The following is a 23,775-nucleotide window of genomic DNA, read 5'->3' as shown; positions in this document are numbered from 1 at the left end:
CCTTATTGGCTGCAGGACAATTGTCCCAACCTGCCAAACTCTGGACAGGAAGATCTGGACAAGGATGGCATGGGAGACGCCTGTGACCCTGACGATGACAACGACGACATCAAGGATGAGAGGGTGAGACTGTCACTGTGTGTGGATTATGACTTTTTATTATGACTGATTATACATTGTGGTTAATCACTAATCAAACATCTGATAATAATAGTGTAGTTCAGCAGTGGTGGAAAGTAACTAAGTACATTTACTCAAGTACTGTACTTAAGTGCAATTTTGAGGTCTTTTTTAGCGGCGCTAGCCGCTCTATACCTTTAGGTATAGAGCGGATATTAGCCCTCTATGCCTGGCTTTTGCGTCAACGTTCTGATTGGTCAGGTGCGCCAACGTTCTGATTGGTCAGGTGCGTCAACGTTCTGATTGGTCAGGTGCGTCAACGTTCTGATTGGTCAGGTGCGCCAAAGTTGTGATTGGTCACTATTCATGACATCACTATGATGTCATGAATATGGAATTCGATGTCTATATAAACGATGACAATGACTTCATCTTATTATTCATTTGGCTAAAGTCTCCGTCTAGGTAAGTTATTTAAAGTTAATATGACGAATAGAAAGAGAAAGATACAAGAACAGATGAAGGGTGAATGTATAGAAAGTCTGAGTTCGGGACCCAGTCATCCGTTATGACAGAATGGTTTGATAGAGACGATCGAGAATCCAAGAGTCCGTTAAGGTTCTGATTGGTCAGGCCCGTCAAGGTTCTGATTGGTCAGGCCCGTCAAGGTTCTGATTGGTCAGGCCCGTCAAGGTTGTGATTTGTCAGGCAAGGGGACTATTCATGACATCACTATGATGTCAAGGTTTATTTTTTATTTCCTCATGTTTTTTTTTGTATATATTTTTATTTGGCTAAAGTCTCCTTCTAGGTAAGTTATTTAAAGTTAGATCCTCAATTTAACTTTATCTGTCGTCGACGCTCTGATTGGTCAGACCCGTCAACAAAGTGATTGGTCAAGCTTCACATGACACATGGCTATAAACACATTATAAACACATATCGATGACATAATGTATTCAAAGGCGCCGCTACCTTCACACAGGGTGTGATTTTTTTACTTTACTGGAGCATTTCCCATTTTTAATGCTTTTACTTTTACTCCTCTACATCTCAAAGGCAAATATTGTACTTTTACTCCACTACAATAATTTGAAAACTTAACGTTACTAGTTACTTCACAGATATAAATTATTATATTATAAAACATACATTAAACACTTCAGCCCTATTTTATACATAGGCTATTTGAAAATACAAAAAGACACATATAAAAACCTCAGCATAGATATGCAGTCGAATAAACACAACAACCATTTATTTTTAAACAATCATAAGTTGCTTAACCATCAGTATTCAGTGGATAGCATATAAATATTTACCCCACATCAGAACAGATTTTTCTGTAAAAAAGAAAGCAACACTATTAAGGGAAGCTGAAAAGGTACGTGCTAGTGGATTCAGGCTGGGTGGAAATCCCATATTTGGAGTGTGGATATTTGGTTTGAAGACTGATGACGTCAGTACTTGCAAGGCTGCTGTACCAATATAAGTGGTGGCGTGCGAGTTATAACTATTCTTTTCCAGAGCAAGACTTGTGAAACCCGACTTTGCCCATACATCTGTTTGTGTCTGAAATGTTGAGGTGGATTGCGAAGGTGAAGTTGGAAGGACCAAACGGAGGCCATGCTGCTGTCACAGTGGGTCACAAAGTGTACTTTGTGTACTCCATTGATGTGTACAATGAAGTGCACATATTCAACACAGTGTCCCTGCGCTGGATGAAGGTAACCTCAGAGAAAACTGGAAGACGGGCTCCTGTCTCGGGTAACAGGCGCTGCGGACACACGGCTGCGCATATAGATGATGTAATCTATGTGTGGGGGTGGGGGTGCTATCCTCACCACAGTGTGCTCTATGCGTTCGATGTCAGCACCCACAGATGGTTTATGCCAGAGTGTTCTGGGGCCGTTCCAAAGGGAAGTTGCGGCCACTCAGCCTGTGTCTTGGGTGCGGTCATGTACATCTACGGAGGATGGCATCGCCTGACCGGACCCACTGATAGCATGTACAAGATGGACACAACCACAATGGTCTGGTCTGAAATTAACACCGTAGGCATTCAAGCACCTGCTTCGTATGGACACTCTGCCACTATCATTGGGACAAAGATGTTTGTATTGGGGGGGCTGGAGGACTGGGGGACTGGGGGGAACAATTGGAACATCAGCTACAATGCCATCGGGGTGTTTGACACGGAGACCAACTGCTGGTTGGAGACGCCATCATCTGCATCACGTCCTCCTAATACTAATACCCCAGCCTTTGCCTTCAATGAAGAGCTGTACATGTGCCGGGCCGTGAATACCCTGTGGAAATTCATTCCAGAGACATTTACCTGGAAGAAAATTCAGCTCAAGGGGAAATGCCCTTTTGATATGACTAGGAGGCGCTGTTGCATAGTGGGAGATCGTGTCATCTTCTTTGGAGGAAATTTTATGATCGGCTATGATCTCAAACCCGTGGATGAGCTGTACATCTTAGAGTTAAATCCTAGTCTGAAGACGCTTTGCAAGCTGGCAGTTATTCACTATGATCTGGAGCGTTTGGAACTCCCACACAATATCAGGTGGGAACTAGCTAGCCTGGTAAACCCTCCCTCCAGAAATCTCAATTGTATTTTATTTCAGGAGTGAGTCTGGCATGATTGCCCATTGTGGGAGTTTCTAGCGGAATTAAAAACTAACCGAGCCAATCAGCGTCCTCGCTCATTGTTTTGTGATTGACAGCGGGGGTAGGCCAATCAGGTGGAACCAGAGTGGTTCACACGTCATTAATCAATACACCTTTCATACAAGCTGCTCATTAACATCAAAGACAAACCAATTACTCCTGGTGATAATCACTGCAGCCTAAAGTGGCTTGATTGGACATCAAAGGGCCACTTGGACATCAAAGCTACATTAGTCCCGCCCATCTCCAGCCCACAGCCAAATTGCCCATATAGGTCTGCAGGCCAGACTCACTCCTGAAATAAAATACAATTGAGATTTCTGGAGGGAGGGTTTGCCAGGCTAGGAACTAGCCTGGAAACCAGACAAGTCTGCCGGTGTAAAAAGAGAATATCCCTTAGCAGATTAGTCTGGCCCCACTCGGTTGTGATTGGATTTCGCTGCCCCCGAAGTTGTGGGGCACCAATCAAGAACCAGCATGCAAATATGGGTCGGGCTTATCACCATTTTTTAAAATGGAAAATGCAGGTTCCATACAGAGATTCCAGACTAATCTACGTAGAGATATTAGTCTGGCCATGCCAGGCAGGTGGGAACTGGCAGCCATGACTGCCAACAGGTGCTGAAGAAATAACATGGCCTTAAAAAAAAAAAACAATGAGCCTACTAAAATCAATAACTACAAAATAACAATAACATAAGTAAGTAAATAGATATATGCAGTATACAAAACTTTTTTTTTTTCCCGGTGAGATTTGAACTAAGTACAGCAGATTTCAGTGTATGTATGACATATTATTTGAAATCTTACTCATAATCTGTAAAAAAAAAAAAGTTCAATCGTGCCTTCCTTGCAGCGCATTCTATGAGACCCTATCACGTAGGAAATTGTGTAAGATTATAAGAGTTCTCTTTTCTTCCACTTCCACTGAAGGTAGTGGATATTCAATTCCCAAAACACTTTGGTGTAGATGAAAAAAAGCTGTCCAAGTACAGAGAGGACAATTTTCCTATCAATTAACCCATTAAGACCGGGAACGCATCTGTGTCATTTTCAGATTTGTTTGGCTATAAATAAAATTAGCCGATATTGCCGCGAGCTTGTAGATCTGCTATTTTTGAAAAGAAAAATCATGAAAATGTGTGCAAATCTTTGAATATATATATATACATTTTTAACTCAAATATATGCTTTCGGGGGTCCCTGGAACACAATATTTTGGGGTCCGTGGACAAATACATATCATTTTGGGGGTCCTTGGCATGAAAAAACTGTTAGGAGTCACAAATGTTCGCTTTAAAAAATACATATTCAAAGATTTGCACATATTTTCACGATTTTTGAATAGCCCAAAGAAATCTAAAAATGACTGTCATGCGTTCCCGGTCTTAATAAACTCTCTGCAATATGACTATTTGATTTTTTTGATTTTTTTTTATAACAATGAACGCTAATAACAATTATCGTCCCATGACTAATATGCACATACATGTTTGTGTTGTAATCACATGCTCCATCCAGGACAACTGCCCGCTGGTGTACAACCCCCGGCAGTTCGATTCCGACCTGGACGGTGTCGGGGACCGCTGTGACAACTGTCCGTTCGACAACAACCCTCTGCAGACGGACACCGACGACAACGGAGAGGGCGACGCCTGCAGCATCGACATGGACGGAGACGGTAGAGTACTGTCTTTTACCCCTTTTACCCTTTTTTTAGCGGCGCTAGCCGCTCTATACCTTTAGGTATAGAGCGGATATTAGCCCTCTATGCCTGGCTTTTGCGTCAACGTTCTGATTGGTCAGGTGCGCCAACGTTCTGATTGGTCAGGTGCGTCAACGTTCTGATTGGTCAGGTGCGTCAACGTTCTGATTGGTCAGGTGCGCCAAAGTTGTGATTGGTCACTATTCATGACATCACTATGATGTCATGAATATAGAATTCGATGTCTATATAAACGATGACAATGACTTCATCTTATTATTCATTTGGCTAAAGTCTCCGTCTAGGTAAGTTATTTAAAGTTAATATGACGAATAGAAAGAGAAAGATACAAGAACAGATGAAGGGTGAATGTATAGAAAGTCTGAGTTCGGGACCCAGTCATCCGTTATGACAGAATGGTTTGATAGAGACGATCGAGAATCCAAGAGTCCGTTAAGGTTCTGATTGGTCAGGCCCGTCAAGGTTCTGATTGGTCAGGCCCGTCAAGGTTGTGATTTGTCAGGCAAGGGGACTATTCATGACATCACTATGATGTCAAGGTTTATTTTTTATTTCCTCATGTTTTTTTTTGTATATATTTTTATTTGGCTAAAGTCTCCTTCTAGGTAAGTTATTTAAAGTTAGATCCTCAATTTAACTTTATCTGTCGTCGACGCTCTGATTGGTCAGACCCGTCAACAAAGTGATTGGTCAAGCTTCACATGACACATGGCTATAAACACATTATAAACACATATCGATGACATAATGTATTCAAAGGCGCCGCTACCTTCACACAGGGTGTGATTTTTTCTCCACCATTTAGTTGTTATGCCAATTGATTCCTCCCTATAGCCTGGAAACCGGACAAATCTGCCAAAAAATAATACCTCTGTGTCTCATTGGTGGGCTATGGAGAGTTCATAGACCTGCCTACCAATGACATCATCAATGGTGATGCCATGCTAATATAATTTACAGCCTTTCTCTAGAATGAATAGAAGCCATTGTTCTTGCATCAATGTTTCTTTTTGTTATTTTTTTATACATTTTTTTCAATCTTAAATCGTAGTTCACCCAAAAGATGACTTTTCTATCAATTACACACCCCATGAAGCCTTGAATACATGGAGATTTATTTGTCAATCGGGCCAATAATTTCATGACCGGAGACTCAAAGAGTCTCCATTGTGTCTCCTACCGGAGACTCCGCCGGTCATCAAATTATTGGCTTAAGAATGGGACAAAAACTAAAAACATCTCCATGAATTCAAGGCTTCATGGGGTGTGTAATTGATAGAAAATAAGTATTTTTTGGGGTGAACTATTCCTGTAAGTAGACAGAAATGGTACCATCTTATAAATCTACAAATCCTATATTTTTAAAGCGAACATTTTTAAATCAAATCTTTGCTTCTTCTGTGGGGACCCTCGTAACAAAAGGACTTTGAGATGGGGGTCCGCAGGCAAATACATAATAATGTTTGGGTGGTCCTTGACATGAAAAGGTTTGAGCACCACTGATATAGCAACATACGTTTTTCAGGTCTTAATAATGGGTTAATGTTTTTGGCCCACTTGTCTTGTCTTGACAGAGGCCCTGAATGACTACGACAACTGCCCCTTGATCTACAACACTGACCAGAGAGACACCGACCTGGACAGTGTGGGAGACCAGTGTGACAACTGTCCCCTTCTGCATAACCCACTACAGGTAGACCAGTGTGACAACCACAGACAGTAAAAAGTATGGACAAAGTTACGCCCATAGACTCGGCTGTGTAGCTTAGTGGGTAGAAAGGCCATATATGGTAATGAAAAGATCACCGGTTCCCCTCCCGGCCACACCCTGTAATACATGTCCAAGTGTCCCTGAGCAAGACACTTAACCCATTAAAACCAGGGAAAGCATCTGTGTCATTTTACTTCCTTTTGCATCACAATCTTTTAAGTTCTTTATCCATATTTTATACTTTGGCTATTCAAAAATAGCAGATCTAGCGTGTCACTTCGTGCCGCGCTATGAGCTTGTAGATCTGCTATTTTTTTAAAGATTTGTGCAAATCTTTGAATATATATATATTTTTTAAAGCAAACATTTTTTTACTCAAATCTTTGCTTCTGGGGTCCCTGGAACAAAATATTTTTGAGATGGGGGTCAAACACATAATTTTTGGGGGTCCTTGACATGAAAAGGTTTTGAGCACCACTGATATAGAAACGTACGTTTTTTTCAGAAAACGGATTTAGAATACATTTCTAGAATCGGCCTCAGGGTTAATACGGACTCTCTCTCTCTCTCTCTCTCTCTCTCTCTCTCTCTCTCTCTCTCTCTCTCTCTCTCTCTCGATGATGATGATGATGATGACCTTGATTAATAAAGCATCTCTTCAGGGCAGCCTCCTGATCATTCCGTCCCAGTCTGATGACCATCTGTTCTCAGGTTATCCAGCTAAGAGGGTACAGATGAGACAGTGACAGGTTATCCAGCCAACAGGGTACAGATGAGACAGTGACAGGTTATCCAGCTAACAGGGTACAGATGAGACAGTGACAGCATAGGGAAAAGAGACAATAGCAAGATGTTGTCAACATAGACAGTAGAACAACATAGCAACGAAACAGAACCAGAACACACATCGCCATGGAAGTGTATTCTTCAGCCTATAGTCAATGTGGGAAGTGTTAATAGACTAGTAAATTGACTCAAGTAGGCTACTGTACCATTTTTAATTAACAGTAAAAAGGGGGTAAACAAAAGAAAATAAATGATTATCACTTCCCAGGGAGAAAAAAAAGAGTTACTGGAATTGTATGGCTTTTGAAATAAGCAAGCAACACAATTGTATTATTATTTACTGTTAAACAAAAACCATACAGTTATATATTGGAACATCAGACCAAGTGATTGATGGATTAATTTATGTATTCATCTATTTATAAAAGCAAGCACTCCAGTACTTTAACTCAAGTACAAATTTGATTGTGCAACTTTCAGTTGTAGTTGAGTAATATTTGACCAGGAGTATCTATACTTTGACTTTGAAGTACTGGGGCTGAGTTCTTTGTCCACCACTGGTTATTGATCACAAACAAGCAATAAAGGGGGTCATTTGGTGAACGTACCAAACAAGCAGCTTTCATATTACAGGTTACACTACAGAAGATCGCTATTATATGTTTTAGTCTCCGCCAGGCCGTAGGCATGGGGAGACTATGTTTTGCACCCTGTCCGTCCGTTCGCGTGTGTGTGTGTCCGTCCGTCTGTGAACAGCTAATCTCCAGCACCGTTGGCTTGATCGCAGCGAAACTGTGCACAAACACTCCGTGGATGCCAATTCAGAATCTCTGCCCCAAATTCTTCACATGGGCCTGTTATAGCGCCACCAGGAGGCCTCTTTTTGCAAAAAAAAATGTTGACAGTACTCCTACAGATTTTGTCCAAACGTCACGCAAATCGGTACACATAATCTCTATAGTCATTAAATGAAACAGGTCTTTCACATTTTTGGTATTCCATCCTGATTGGCTAAAAATGGCTTCCAAAGTTTGCAGGAGTGCTCCGTTTTGAACAAAATGCCTCAAATCATCAACACAGCATGCAATTTTTGTGAAATTGCCACTAAGCAGAGGAAGAATTGCCACATAATTTCTTTTCAATTCAGCCTCATGGTGGCACTATAACAGGCCAATTCGTGTTTTTATCTATAACTGCACCGATCTGTGTAAAACTTTGTATGTGCACTCCTAGAAGCCAAGGAAAAACCTTTGCCCTACATTTTCCACATCTGCCTTTTATACCAGGAGGCCGGCTTATATTACTCCTTCAGATTTGATCAAAATGTCCCGCAAATCGGTAGACATGATCTCTCATGTGATCAAGTCGGATCTGTTTGATTTTTCATATTCCATCCTGATTGGCTAAGATTGACATCTAAAGTTTGCAGGAGTGTCCCGTTTTGAACAAAATGCTGCAAATCATGAGCGCAGCGTCCGATAGCGGTGAAACTTTGCACGCACATTTGCACTACGTTGAGGAACAAATGCCACCCTTTCAACATTGCTCTATTATAGCGCCACCAGGAGGCAGATTTTTGCAAAACTATTTTTTTTTAAATATTACTCTACTAATGTTGTCCAAACATCATGCAAATCGGTACGCATGATGTCATTTGATCATGTGATCAAGACGGATCCGTCCGATTTTTGGGTGGTGCCAACCACCCCTATATCTGGCTTTGTCCGTATGTATATATGTCTGTCCAATAAACAAACATTGATGACAACATCAATACGGGGGTCAATACGGGGCTCATCAAAGGCACCACCCTCTTCACACAGGGTGTGATTTTTCATATTCCATCCTGATCGGTGAACATTCCGAACATTGCTGGCCCACAATAAGCTACTTGACCTGGCGGAGACCTGTGCTCAGAGGAGCACTTTTTCTAGTAATTTCTTCTTCTGTCAGTAGTCACGGCCACCAGTTCCCACCTGATGTTGTGTGGGAGTTCCGACCGCTCCAGATCGTACTGAATAACCGCTAGCTTGCATAACGTCTTTAGACTAGGACTTAAGTCTAAGATGTACATGTAATCAGGTGTTTCGAACATTCCAAAGACGATGACACGATCTACCACCATGGAACAGCACATACGATACGATTCTAACGTACGTTTTGTATTTATACTTGAACATGGGCCTTTCCCCTTGGGCTCAACCTTCTTCCAGGAGAAGGTCTCTGGATTATATTTCCACAGATCCTTGATGTACCTGTATAAGGTAAATATGTACAGCTCTCCATTGTAGGCAAAGGCTGAATGCCTCCAGCGTCCTTCTGGAAGAAGCTGTGCAGAAGGCGTGTTCAGCCAGCAGTTGGTCTCTGTGTCAAACACTCTGATGTTGCTGTCCCATGCGCCCCCAAATACAAACATCTTTGTCCCGATGATGGTGGCAGAGTGATATTGTGGAGGAGGTGGCAGAGTGCCTCTGGTGTTGATTAAAGACCAGACCATTGTGGTGGTGACCAACTTGTAGATGTCATTACGGCATCCAGTCACCTGGGTCCATCCTCCATGGACATACATGACCTTGCCCAGGACACAGGCTGAGTGGCTGCTCCTCCCCGCTGGAACAGTTCCAGAAATCGCGGGCTTGAACCATCTGTGGGTGTCTACATCAAATGCATAAAGCACGTTGCAGTACGCACTTGCAACGTACTTACTGCCCCCCCATATGTAGACTGTATCTTCTGTCAGCACAGCTGTGTGGCCCCAGCGATTGAAGGGAACCTCAAGGTGACGTTCTCCTCTTCCAGGCGTCACCGGGGGCAACTTAGTCCAGAGTAAAGACACTGTGTTGAAAACGTGCACACCGATCTGAGCGTCGTCACGGTGACCTCCGAAATAGTATACCTTGTGCTCCACCACAACAGACACCTGATTACATGGTTTTGGTTCTCCATTCAGATGCACCGGCGTCCAAGACAACATTCCTCACACCGTAGTTCAAGTCGGATTTGTGAAGTCCTTGTCTGTGTGTACAGTCCTATTGTGCGAGTCGCCACTTGGTTTGGCCAATCAAGGAAAACCGATGACTGTTGTTCTCCCTAATATAGCAATAAAATGATCTCCGGTACAATCTCGGTCCAGGTAAGGTTCTGGTAATCTCCCACGCTATAGGCACACAGCAAGGCAGTCTTGTTCAGCACTGTTGACAAATAAATAACCGCTACAGGCAGTCGGATCAGTAAAAGTTGCTAAAATGACCTTTTGTTTATTTGATGATTAATTTTAAAGGACATGTAGTTGTGATGACGACATTGTGATGATGTCATTATGAAGAACACTGAATGACTTTACTCAAACTGACTGTTGTCTAGAAGATGTCAACAGAACGTCAGCAAGTCTTTAACATTAAGACTGGGAACGTATCTGTGTAATTTTTAGATTTCTTTGGCTATTTTTAGAACAATCTTGGAAAATGTGTGCAACTCTTTGAATATATATATATATATATATATAAAGCGAACATTTTTAACTCCGATTTGTGCTTCTGGGGGTCCCTGGAACGACATATTTTGAGATGGGGGCGGACAAATACATATCATTTTGGGAAGTCCTTGACATGGAAAGGTTGGAGCACCACTGTTATAGCAACATACTGTTAGGATTTAGAAAACATTTTTAAATTTATGTATTTTATTCGACTTGATTATTTCCTGAGTCAATAATTTGATGACCCGGTCATCGGTCAATAGGAGACTCAGTAGTCTCCTTGACTTCGCCGGTCATCAAATTATTGGCTCAGGAACAAAAAAAAAGGAACAAAACAAACAAAATGTGAGAAATTGATAGAAAATAAGTATTTTTGGGGGTGAACTACTCCTTTAATACTCAATATCTCAGAGGGAAATATTGTACTTTTGACTCCATAGTACAATAATTTGAAATCCTTAGTTACTATTTACTTTGCATTTAGATTATTATTACAAAGCATACATTAACCACTTAAGCCTAATAACGCACGTGTGTGTGTGCGTGTGTGCGTGTGCGTGTGTGTGTGTGTGTGTGTGTGTGTGTGTGTGCGTGTGCGTGTGCGCGTGCACGTGCGCGTGCGCGTGCGCGTGCGCGTGCGTGCGTGTGTGTGTGTGTGCGTGCGTCCAGTTTGACTCTGACAATGACCTCGTGGGCGACGCGTGTGACGACAACGAGGACATCGATGAGGACGGCCATCAGAACTCGCTGGACAACTGTCCGTACATCGCCAACAGCAACCAGGCCGACCACGACGGGGACGGGAAGGGGGACGCCTGTGACCACGACGACGACAACGACGGGATACCGGACGACAGGGACAACTGCAGACTGGTGGCCAACAGGGACCAGCTGGATTCTGATGGTCTGTACCAGTGGTTCTCAAACTTTTTCATGTCAAGGAAAGGACGCCCAAAATGATATGTATTTGGCCGCGGACCCCCATCTCAAAATATTTTGTTCCAGGGAGGGACCCCCAGAAGCAAAGATTTGAGTTGAACAAAAATATACATATTCAAAGATTTGCCAAAAAAAATCTAGATTTTTCAAAACTAGCAGATCTACAATGAGTTATGAGCTTGTAGATCTGCTATTTTTGAATAGCCAAAGTATAAAATATGGTTAAAGTGGTGAAAATTATTGTGACACCATTAACTTATTTAGCTGGTTTGAGAACTAACCGTCCTACACCTTAATTCACATGTTTTCAAATGGGGGCTGCAGAGAACCACCAATAAATCAAATGTGGATTGAGGACTGATTAAATCAGTTCTTAGCCAACAGTAGGATGTATATTGTAGTATGTACAAATATTGCATCAATTTGCATAGATATATGGGAATGGCATTTTCGTGAATTTGGTGATAAATTGATTTGTCGGTCCGTTCATTATTGTGCTAGAATCCATGACAACTAATCCAGTAAGAATGTATTGAGTCAGGAATGCTCCTGGTCATGTTCACATTTGACATTCAGCGTAGCATAATGGAACTTTATTAAACCCAGTGGTGTGATTAATCTGGGAATGACAAGATTCATCTGACATCTATTTCACCATCATCCTTCTTACACATTAGTTTCTCATCTATTTTGTTTTTTCATCCATCACAAGAATTTGGGATTCGTTTGTTAGTCCCACTAGGGGCAGGTTCATAATGGCTTTGTTGCTCCGTCCGTCCGTCCGTCCATCTGTTCACCTCCTTAGTCCCCACATAATAACAGTTTTCTGAAAAAACCTATGTTGCTATACTGTATATCAGTGGTGCTCAACATTTATCATGTCAAGGACCCCCAAAATTCTATGTATTTGGCCGCTGACCCCCATCTCAAAATATGTTGCTCCAGGCACCCCCCCCAGAAGCAAAGATTTGAGTAAAACATTTTCACTTAAAAATATAGATATTCACAGACGTGCTCCAATTTTCAAGATTTAAAAAAAATTGCATGAGCTTCTGTATCTGCTATTTGTGAATAGCCAAAGTATAAAATAATGGTTAAAGTGGTTAAAATATAGCAAAAATCTAAAATGACACAGATGCTTTCCCAATTTGAATGAATTAACATGGAAGGTTCTGTGCCCCTTCATGAACCCACGATGGCCCCCCACTGATCTTGATGACCCCATTGCCTTTCCTCTAGTGCCACCATTAGGCCAGAATTGTTCCACATTTTCACTCCCAAACAAGATGTCTCTGCTGGCTGGACATTGGCCTGGACATTACTGTGTACCTTCATGCTCCCAGAGCAGTGGTTCTCAAACTTTTTCATGTCAAGGACCCCCAAAATGATATGTATTTGGCTGTGGACCCCCATCTCAAAATATTTAGCTCCAGGGACCCCCAGAAGCAAAGATTTGAGTTACAAATGTTGGCTTAAAAATTCATATATATTCAAAGATTTGCACAAATTTTCACGATGTTTAAAAAATAGCAGATCTACAAGCTCATATAGCGCGGCACATGTGCGGCATTCAGCTTGTATATCTGCTATTTTTTAATTGCCAAATTATAAACGGTTAAAGTGGTGGGGACCCCCGGGAACCCCTCCAAGGACCCCTGGGGGTCCCCGGACCCCACTTTCAGAACCAATCCCCCAGAGGATAGGCTCACCTGATTTTGGTGACCCAGTGGCCTTTTTCCTCTACCTTTAGGTTCAAACTTTCCACTTGCATGCAAGTTATCCTAAAATGTAATTGTTTTCCACCCAGTTATAGCTCATACAGTACATTGAATTCAGATGTAAACGAGACTCTGATCGTCTGGCTATGTGTGACTAAATGAACCCTTTATAGTGTCCCCATGATCTATCTATGTTTTAGCACCACCCTCAGGCCAAAATGTCAACTTTTCACACAAGATATCTCATAATCTAATAGGCAGGATAATCACTACTGATTTTCGGTGAAACCATGGTGCCACCATTCGGCCACTTTCCACTTACCAGAGTGGAAAGGAGCATGGACTCTAGCATGGACTATATTGGGCAGGGTTTCTCAAAGTGGGTGCCATGACGCAAGTCCAGGGGTGCCGCAGAATACTTTGATAATATTTGGAATGATCAATATCACTTCAGTTTAACCACAATTCTAAACCAAATCTCTGCTCCAAAAATAGCAGATCTACAAACTCACAACGCATCACGTTGTGACGCTTTGTGACGCGTTGTGAGCTTGTAGATCTGCTATTTTTTGGTGAATGTTCCCCCCAGAATGTGTATGTTGGCTCAAATGGTTTAATGTCATGTATTAAGTTATTTTCAATCTGTCCTAAATGGAAACGGATATTCTCTCTCGAAGTTTTCTTCATGACATACTGTATCTTTACCGATTTACTTTACGTTCTGTATGTAATATGACATAAATGTTGGGTGCTATAATTCAGTGGATTGCCGTGTATGAAAAGGTTGTTTACGGGGGTGCCCTGAGCCCAAAAGGTTTGAGAACCACTGCTACAGGGGCTGTCAGCAGTGCTTTTAGACTCGCATTTCACATCCGTTCTGTCGTTCTCTGTCTATTGTCTCCCTGCAGGCAACGGCCGCGGGGACGCGTGTCAGGACGACTTTGACAACGACAACATCCCCGACGCGCTGGACCCTTGTCCGCACAACCGGGAGATCGGAATCACGGACTTCAGGAAGTTCCAGGTAGTGCTGCTGGACCCGCGGGGCACCACCCAGTCCGACCCCTTCTGGGTGATCCGCAGCCAAGGCAGAGAGCTGCTGCAGATTGCCAACTCAGATCCTGGCATCGCCATTGGTGAGACCACCCCCCCCCCCCACCCAAAAAACGTATGGTACTGTTACACTCAGAATTGTATGAACACTGTCAGAGTTAAAGGGATAATTCACCCAATTTCTTTTTTCTTCTATCGATTAGTCACCCCATGGTGACTTGAATTATTTGTGTCTCCTACCTGAACCGCTAATGGTCATCAAATTATTGGCTTAGGAATGAGACATAAACAAAAAAATATCCATGAATTCAAGTCTCCACGGGGTGAATAATCGATAGAAAATCGAATGTGTGTGATGTCTGTGTGTGTGTGTGTGTGTGTGTGTGTGTGTGTGTGTGTGTGTGTGTGTGTGTGTGTGTGTGTGTGTGTGTGTGTGTGTGCGTGCGTGCGCGTGCGTGTGCGTGTGTGGGCTGTGCTGTGTCCTGTGTCTGTTGTTTTGGACCACGACCAACGTCAGGATTCGATAAGTTCAACGCGGTGGACTTCAGCGCCACATTTTACGTGAACACGGACAGGGACGACGACTACGCGGGAGTTGTGTTTGCCTACCAGTCCAGCAGACGCTTCTACGTGGTCATGTGGAAACAGGTGTGAACACCCGCACACACACACACACACACACACACACACACACACACACACACACACACACACACACACACACACCCACACACACACACACACACACACACACACACACACACACACACACACACACACACACACACACACACACACACACACACACACACACACACGCCTCCTCCCTCTTCTTACATCATAGAACACAAGGCCGCCGCATTGGCTGTCACACCCTGCTGAAACAAACAGGTGTCAATTCATTCGTAATGACAGAGGAGAAGATGAGGGATCATTATTCCAGCCCTGGAATTTCCAGGGTGACTGTTAAGCTAAACGTTCGCTCAATGCTGCACAAATTGCCTTGTGGGCACTGTTCACATTATTGCCCTGGCCGCCTCCCAACAACGCTCTGCTTTGCCAATTTCCAGCACACGGCTGTATATTTTTTTCTTTCTGGTGACAATGCCAATGTCAATAGGTGTGTTGGCGTAGCTAATGGTGGGATAAATGACTCTGTTTCTCTTCACATTTTGACTAAAACGTCACTTATAACCACTTGCTCGTCCCTATTCTGGAGGCGAACACTCGGTGAACATAGCACACCTACGTCCACGTAGCATTGTGGGTTTGTAGAACGGCAGTTTTCAGCAAAGAGATTAAATGAAAGGTTTAAAATTTAGAGGACCTAGTTTAGACCCCTGGGGGACACTCGTCAATGACGTACAGTACATACAGTAGGGTTTAAGTGGGTTTAATATGATAATTGTACTTAAGAAAATGTCTGTGTGTGAGAGAGATTTGCTCTCAAATCTCCCCTTGCTCTTAAAGTGATTCTCTGGTAGAAGGTTGTTTAGCTCAGCATGGTTCTCACTGAACCACTTTTTCCATATCAAGGAAGGACCCCCAAATGAATATGTATTTGTGCCAGGGACGCCCATCAAGAAACATCTTTTGTTTTGTTTTTTTATATTGTTAAAGTGTTTCAAAAACACTCCGAATGTGTGAGAAACGTATTCTTTTTTGTTCAGACCTACAAGCTCACGATACATCGAATAGCCAATGTATATAGGGTTAAAATGGTTTTATATGAATCTTGCTGGGGACCCCCCTCAAGGACCCCTTGGGGGGACCCCACTTTGAGAACCACAGAGTATAGCTACCTGGAGAATGATATAAGTCCAAGAAATACTGTCAATCATCCGATGCTTCTGTGCTCTGTGATGTAGGAACCGGGAGTAGTGTAGTGATGTGTCTCTTTACAGATTTGCACTGCAGCCCACGGGCATTTACATACACCATTTAACTCGCACTCTCTACTCTCTCCCTCTCTCTCCCAAATCCCCCCCACCCTCCCCCCTCTCTCTCTTTCTTTCTCTGTGTGATCGCAACACCAGAGGGAGCTCCACTAATCACGTTCAACCCAGATTTGGCTCAAACAAGGGGTTAAATGCGTTCTCCTGCTATGCCACACACAAAAATGTGGAACGCCCTACCAACAGTCGTAAGGGAGTGTAAATCCCTACTCTCCTTTAGTGTCGAAGTGTCCTTGGGCAAGACACCGAACTTCGGTTGGGCGCTAGCTGGCCACCATTGGTGTGTGAATGTGGGAAAAGTGAGGACGCTGGCGTCGTCTGTTCACCGCTTCACCTCTCAATGTCCCCCCTCCCCTGTATGAATGAATGAACCATTGTAAAGCGATTTGAGCACTTGGAAAAGCGCTATAAAAATGCAATTCATTATTATTATTAAAAGAACACTTACAGGTGGCTGCAATTCGAAACTGGCCCCTGTAAAAGTCAAAGCCTAGCGCCCCCCCACTGTTTACTGTACATATTTTTGTTTTTGTTTTCTAATTGTTTATATGATGTTTTGCCTAGTAGTGTATATGTGTCTGTCATTAAAGTTTTGAGGAATTGAGTACAAAGGACCCCAATGGAAACAAGCCATAGGCTTTCTTGGGTTTAAAATCCTCTTAGCAGGCCTTGTATTGAACTGTACTTTCATATGCTTTTTTTTTTTTGCAAACTGCTAATAAAGTATTCAATCAATCAATCAATCAGATATCTCAGGCCTACTGGGAGAAGAGGCCGTCCAAGGCGTTTGCCACAGCCGGGGTTTCGCTGAAACTGGTCAACTCAACCACGGGACCGGGGAAGTACCTCCGCAATGCCTTGTGGCACACAGGAAACACCAGGAAACAGGTATGGCTTCAAACTTTCCACTTCTTCTTTTCATATCACAACTTTTATTTTGTATTGCTATTTCCATTTTTGATTGTGTATAAATCTGCCCTATGTTTACTTGATTTTTAGTTTAACTACATTGTTTAGTTATGTTTCTGTTTGCCAATTATTTTTCTGTTTTTTCTGTTTATTGTCTTGATGTGAACCACTTTGGGTTGCAATTTTGTATGAAAGGTGCTATACAAATAAAGTTATTATTATTATTATTATTATTATTATTATTATTATCTATCCAATATTTCAGAGGCTATACGTACGGTGTAGACCAGTGATCAGTCCACATTATGTCATGTTCCCATGCTTTTTTTTTGTTTTGTTCAACCTTAGGTTAGCCGCACCAAACTAGTAGTTACAAGAATTCATGCCACTTACGCCAATCTCACACTTTGGATAAAATCATCTACGAAATGCCAAAATTGTAAATAATAATTGTTACAAAAAATAAGCCTCACTATGTACATTTTTTTTTGTTAATAAAATGTCATTTTGTCCAATCTGTATGGTAGAGTATGTTAATACAATATATTGTATACAATTGGGGTAGTTGTATTGTGTCTCCCTGCTCTTCTATTCAATACGAATACGAAGATTCAATTTATCCCCAGAGCAGGCAGGCCGGCTCTATTAGCTCAATGGTAAAAAATGTCAACACTTGAGCAGGAAACCGGGTTCAAATCCGGGGTAGAAGGCGAAAGTTACATACAGTAGTGCTGCTTTAAAATCATGTAAAAAAGGACTCATCAACATAAAAAACGAATGAAAATAATAACATGTTCACAACCACACTAGATAAAATAATTGCATCCTGTATGCAAGTTGTGTTTGTGTCTGTTGTATTGGCGATGGTCCTGAGCTAATTGAATCATGTTGGACTGGCTTTGCACAGAACAAAGGAAATTCCTCATATGAACCTCATACTTGGCTGAATTGTGAGACCACCACACTGTTTATTCTGTAAGGCACTGGGTAATTGAATTCTCATGCCTTAAATAAATGATGCACCGTTGTTGTAGCCTACCACTTTGAACAGAGATAATTGGGTCCACCCTGCTGTGTGTGTGCGTTTGTTAGTATAGTTTTGCAATATTTATATACGTATATGAATATAATTTTTTGATTTTATTTAGTTTTTCAGTTTGATGTTCGATTTCAGTTTAGTTAGTTCTTACTATACTGTAGAAGCTGAAAAGGGTAGGATGAACGAATGCATGACATCAGATAGGCTATTATGATGTGTAAATAAATGCAGTTATTTTAGTTTTTATTTTAGTTTCTTACATTTTTTTAGTCTTCGTTTTAGTTCACTTTAATAACCCTATCGTCTGTCTGTCTGTCTGTCTGTCTGTCTATCTGTCTGTCTGTTTGTCTGCCTGCCTGCCTGCCTGCCTGCCTGCCTGCCTGTCTGTCTGTCTGTCTGTCTGTCTGTCTGCCTGCCTGCCTGCCTGCCTGCCTGCCTGCCTGCCTGCCTGCCTGCCTGTCTGTCTGTCTGTCTGTCTGTCTGTCTGTCTGTCTGTCTGTCTGCCTGCCTGCCTGCCTGCCTGCCTGCCTGCCTGCCTGCCTGCCTGCCTGCCTGCCTGCCTGCCTGCCTGCCTGCCTGCCTGCCTGTCTGTCTGTCTAGGTGAAAACGTTGTGGCATGACCCCAACAGGATAGGCTGGAAGGCCTTCACTGCCTATCGTATGCACCTCATCCACAGACCCAAGACAGGATTCATGAGGTACCGTGCTGGCGGGATGGGAGGGTTCCATATGCCTCTGCTTTTGATTTCATTCCATCAAATAGTCTCAATCCCATCCTCGGGAGCCATTGGTGTTAACAATGGCCAATATATGAATGAATTAACCATTGTAAAGTGCTTTGAGTAAGTGAGTACTTAGAAACGCGCTATAAAAAATGCAATTAATTATTATTATTATCATTAACGTGTGTTCTCTGGCCCCTGCAGGGTGGTCATATACGAGGGCAGAGACATCCTGTCGGACTCAGGACCGGTGTATGACCACACCCTGGCCGGAGGCAGACTGGGGCTGTTCGTCTTCTCCCAGGAGCACGTGCTCTTCTCAGATCTACGATACGAGTGCAGAGGTGAAGTACAAGTAGCAGTACTGCGATGTAGAATTACGATTAAAAGTCATGTATTCAAACTTTTACTTGAGTACAAAATGTATTGGCATCAAAATATACTTACAATGTACAATTTGGGCATTTAGCAGACACGATTTACAGTAAGCAAGGTAAACACAAGATAATACATCAAATGCATAGAAATCATAATCTATAGGATCATAGGTAAACCAAAAACCTATCAGAAGTCTAAACAGACTAACAGTATAATATATATTTAAAAAAAATCTGTACATTGAAACTATACAAACTATCAAATCAAATCAAATCAATCTTGATTTATAGAGCACATTTAAAACAATCGAGATTGACCAAAGTGCTGTACACAGTAAAATCAAAACATTATGCATGTGCATCCACATAGTATCAAAACACATAATTGTACTACGAAATTAGTACTATGAAATCAGGTGTAAATGATCAAAGGCCAATGAATAGAAATGATTCTTGAGAAGAGAGTAGACTTAAATGCCTCAATGGGCACTTCTGATGGTTAAGGGAAGGCTATTCCAGAGCGTAGGGGCTGCAACAGCAACGGCACGATCTCCCCTGCTTCTTAGCCTATAGCTGTGAGAACAGTCCAGAGCAGCTGGTTGGCAGACCTCAGTGCTCTGGCTGGAGCATAATCTTCCAAAAGTCCAGATAGTTATGCGGGGGCCAGCCCGTGTAGACATTTATAGACAAATAAAGGCATCTTAAAATTCATACTAAACTTGACAGGGAGCCAATAAAGTGCAGCGTTTCTTAGTGCATTGGTTCTCCTGTGGGTCCGGGGGAATATGAATTCCCAGAGATAGATTTACAATATGGGTCCCAGAGATAGAAATGCCATTAAATGGGGGTCCGTAGCCTAATGCATGTCAAACTGGGGGTCCTTGAAATTAAAATGGTTGAGAATCACTGCTAGAGCTGTAAAAATCTTCTCTTATGGGGGTCCCTGGCTTATCTTTTTAAATGGGTCTGCGGGCTAATAAGTGTCAATTTGGGGGTCCTTGACATGAAAACGTTTGAGAACCACTGTCTTAGTGCACGTAAGGAGGCGAGCAGCTGCGTTTTGAACCAGCTGCAAGCGCCTAAGTGAGGACTGTTGCCTGTGTATAATGAGTTACAGTAGTCCAGTCGCGAGGATATGAATGCACGAATTACCATCTCCAATTGTTTAGGGGGAGATATGGTTTGACTTTGGCTAAAAGTTTTTTCACAACTACAGTATAGGATGTCAGGTCAACAAACAGTTGCTATTTAAAGGACGACTTCACCCATTTTCAAACCTATCTTCATATAATTGGTCCTCACTAAGGCTCATTATTATATGGCACCCATTTCTCGTAGGAGGGCTGCGTACACTTCAGAAACCCGCCTACCAGTGACATCATCGATGGGGAATCCAAGCTAATAGAAACTGCAGGCTTTCTCATACTGAAAAACCTGCATAACGATGATGTCACTGGTAGGCGGGTGTCTGAAGTGTCCACAGTCCTCGTATGAGACAGAGAACAAGTAGATTCTTTTTAAACCATTTTATCATGAGCATTAGCGAGGAGTCTGAGGACCAATTATATGAAGATAGGTTGAAAATGGGTGAAGTCGTCCTTTAATGTATAGGGTGAAAACAGAAAAGTCCGTAGTACAGAGCCCTGAGGGACTGCGATCACAAACGTACACATGGGTTTGAGTGGTTAACTATCTACATCTGCAAAGTAACTAGTATTAAAGCTGTCAAATAACTGTATAGTGGAGTAAAAAGTACAACGTTTTCCTCTGAGATGAGTTACTTTCCTCCGCTGACCTGACTGTTGTGTACATGCAGTATTTCACTGTTGCTATGCTAAGTGCATAAAGAGCCAGCCTCGCATGCTGTCGACACAGTTCCACCTGTGAGAGCAGCTGGAGCGTAAAATGTGACGACTATAACGGCTACACATATTTTTTCTTTCCTTCTCTTGTTCTGTTTTTCCAGATGACTGAGATTATGCTTCTCGCCAGGAGAGTAGTTTCCATGATGGCCTGTCGACGATCCACGGGGAGAGCCTGGAGAGAAACTGTAGAACTTGAAAGACACTGAGAGAGAAAGAGAGAGAGAGAGAGAGAGAGAGAGAGACACTGACTGACACAGGGAGAGAGAGAGAGATAAAGAGTGAAGATCAAGTGGTTTCCCACCCAGATCTTTTGTCATACCAATAATTAACCGCTAACGACTATCTACACAGTATGTTTACAAAACCTCCAGTATTTAACTGCTAACAACCATTCTACAGTATTTTTTAAATCTGCTTTCTTTTCTACTATACCAATAGCAGGCTGTATCTCTGGCTGCAAACAATAACTTTTCCCTTTGATTTATGATTTTAATGGTGCTGTAAGTGATTTTGTTGTTAAAAGAAAATTTAAAGACATTCTAAAAATTAAATAGCTCTATATTCCCTTAGTGATCAGTGATATAGTCAGTGTTTGTTCAGTAACAGGGGTCTCCCAGTTCTATAGTAAACAGAAAATAAATGTGCAGGTCGGGATACCAACCCATACAAGATACAGGATAAACAAGTGAAATTGGAAGCGGTGAAACAAAACAAACAACATTATAATTATAAGCAGACAAAATTGGAATTGGAACACTATAAAATAGTTCTCTCTCTGGACGGGATGAAATTGGAAAACCCACCTGAAAATGTATTTTCTGTTATTAAAGAGCTGGACTGATTTGGAGACTTCTGTTACTGAACAAACACTCTCAGCAATAAACAATTTAAAAAAAAACATGTTTTAACCAAAATATATCACTTTCAGCACATTTGTTTTTGTTTGTAGTCAACTCTCTAATCATTGTTGCTGCTGTTTTCTTTTTTTTCTTTTTTTATAAGGGTTGTAAATATTTATTTATTGCACAACTTTTCAAAGTTAAACAGAGGAAGATGAATATGACAAAATGATTGAAATGGAAACATTGGACTGTGAACATTTGACAGTAAAGACCTAAGAGACAAAAAATATATGTGTGTGTGGTGGTGTTTGTTATAGGTTACTATCAGTGGTGGAAGAATCTTAAGCAAAAGTATAGCCTACCAATATTGGTGGAAAAAGTACTAAAATGTTTTACTTAAGTAAAAGTATCAATACTGCAATGTAGAAGTACTCTGTTACAAGTAAAAGTCTGGAATAACAAATGTACGTGAGTAAAAGTACAAACGTATTGGTATCAAAATGTACTTAAAGTACCAAAAGTAAAAGTACTAAAATGTTTGAAAATAGCAGATCTACAAGCTCACAAACTTGTGAGCTTGTAGATCAGCTATTTTCAAATAGCCTAGGTATAAAATAGGGCTAAAGTGGTTAGTATATGTTTTATAATGTCATAATGTATATCTGCAAAGTAACTAGTGACTAAAGATTTCAAATAATTGTAGTGGAGCAAAAGTGTAATATTTGCCTCTGAGATGTAGTGGAGTAGAAGTAAAAGTATTGAAAAGTGGAAATACTCCACTAAATTAAAAATACCTCAAAATTGTATTTAAGTACAGTACTTGAGTAATTGTACTTAGTTACTTTACACCACTGCCTACCAATAATACCCCCATAGAAATACTCTGTTACAATTAAAAGCCCTAAAACTGTCAAATAATTGTAGAGCAAAGTACAAGTACAATATTTGCCTCTGAGATGTATAGGAGTAGCCGATACATAAAGTACCTCAGAAGTGTACTTAAAGGACGACTATACTTGGTCCTCACTAATGATCATAATATGGCACCATTTTTGTCTACCTCGTCTGTCTCTCAGAGGAGGGCTGTGGACGGTTCAGAAAGCTGCCTACCAGTGACATCATAGATGGGGAATCCAAGACAATAGATACTGCAGGCTTTCTATTCCTGGAAAGTTAGCATGCTATAATGGAGCCAGCCATTGCTCTTGCATAACCTGCTTGCCTTAATACAAATCTAAATAAAAGATTTGAAATCCTGTTTGAAAAAAAATATTCCGCATAATGATGATGTCACTGGTAGGTGGTAGGAGGGTTTCTGAAGTGTCCACAGCGCTCCTATGAGACACAGACTGAGTAGGAAAACATTGGTACCATTTTATCATGAGCATTAGTGAGGACCAATTATATGAAGATAGGTTGAAAATGGGTGAAGTCGTCCTTTAAGTACAGTAGGCATACTTGAGTAAATGTACTTAGTTACTTTACACCACTGTTACAAATGACACAAGGATTACTGGCCCTTGACGGAAACAAACGGACTGGTTATCCTCTGTCTCTCTCTGGTGGCAGCATGGCCACATAGAAGGCTTAAATGGACCAGTGTTGATTTTACTGTTGATCTATTACTGTACATTTTTGTGTGGGTTTAAAGACACATTGATTGTTCATAAAAATACATTAAAAATACAAGATAATATATATATATATATATATATATATATATATATATATATATATATATATATATATATATATATATATATATATATATATATATATATATATATAAAAATATAATAATAATACTTTACATTATATATACATATATGAATTCATTAAATACTATTTTTTATAATGTATAA

The 23,775-nt window shown here is 41.4% G+C and overlaps 2 protein-coding genes across 2 annotated transcripts in view; one reads left to right on the top strand and one right to left on the bottom strand.

The window, feature by feature from the left end:
- LOC311059664 (thrombospondin-2-like) overlaps positions 1-22,193 on the top strand; it is a 39,382-nt gene extending 17,189 nt beyond the window's left edge. Inside the window, exons 12-21 of the mRNA XM_084077679.1 lie at positions 16-123; positions 4,315-4,474; positions 6,094-6,212; positions 11,164-11,398; positions 14,060-14,287; positions 14,722-14,852; positions 16,907-17,047; positions 18,708-18,805; positions 19,034-19,173; positions 21,173-22,193. Coding sequence (XP_083933805.1) covers positions 16-123; positions 4,315-4,474; positions 6,094-6,212; positions 11,164-11,398; positions 14,060-14,287; positions 14,722-14,852; positions 16,907-17,047; positions 18,708-18,805; positions 19,034-19,173; positions 21,173-21,180 — 1,368 coding nt within the window. The 3' untranslated portion in view covers positions 21,181-22,193. The remainder of the gene's footprint in view (positions 1-15; positions 124-4,314; positions 4,475-6,093; positions 6,213-11,163; positions 11,399-14,059; positions 14,288-14,721; positions 14,853-16,906; positions 17,048-18,707; positions 18,806-19,033; positions 19,174-21,172) is intronic.
- On the bottom strand, positions 8,947-9,990 carry LOC311059567 (kelch domain-containing protein 3-like; the record flags this gene model as incomplete). Its single annotated transcript, XM_084077575.1, has 1 exon — positions 8,947-9,990. One exon carries the CDS (start codon positions 9,988-9,990, stop codon positions 8,947-8,949), a length of 1,044 nt encoding a protein of 347 aa, XP_083933701.1.
- Positions 22,194-23,775: the final 1,582 nt, after the last annotated feature.

Source organism: Gymnoscopelus microlampas (genome assembly GCF_963454915.1).
Source record: "Gymnoscopelus microlampas genome assembly, chromosome: 14".
Classification (NCBI taxonomy): domain Eukaryota; kingdom Metazoa; phylum Chordata; class Actinopteri; order Myctophiformes; family Myctophidae; genus Gymnoscopelus; species Gymnoscopelus microlampas.
This window is presented reverse-complemented; position numbering and strand designations above follow the sequence as displayed.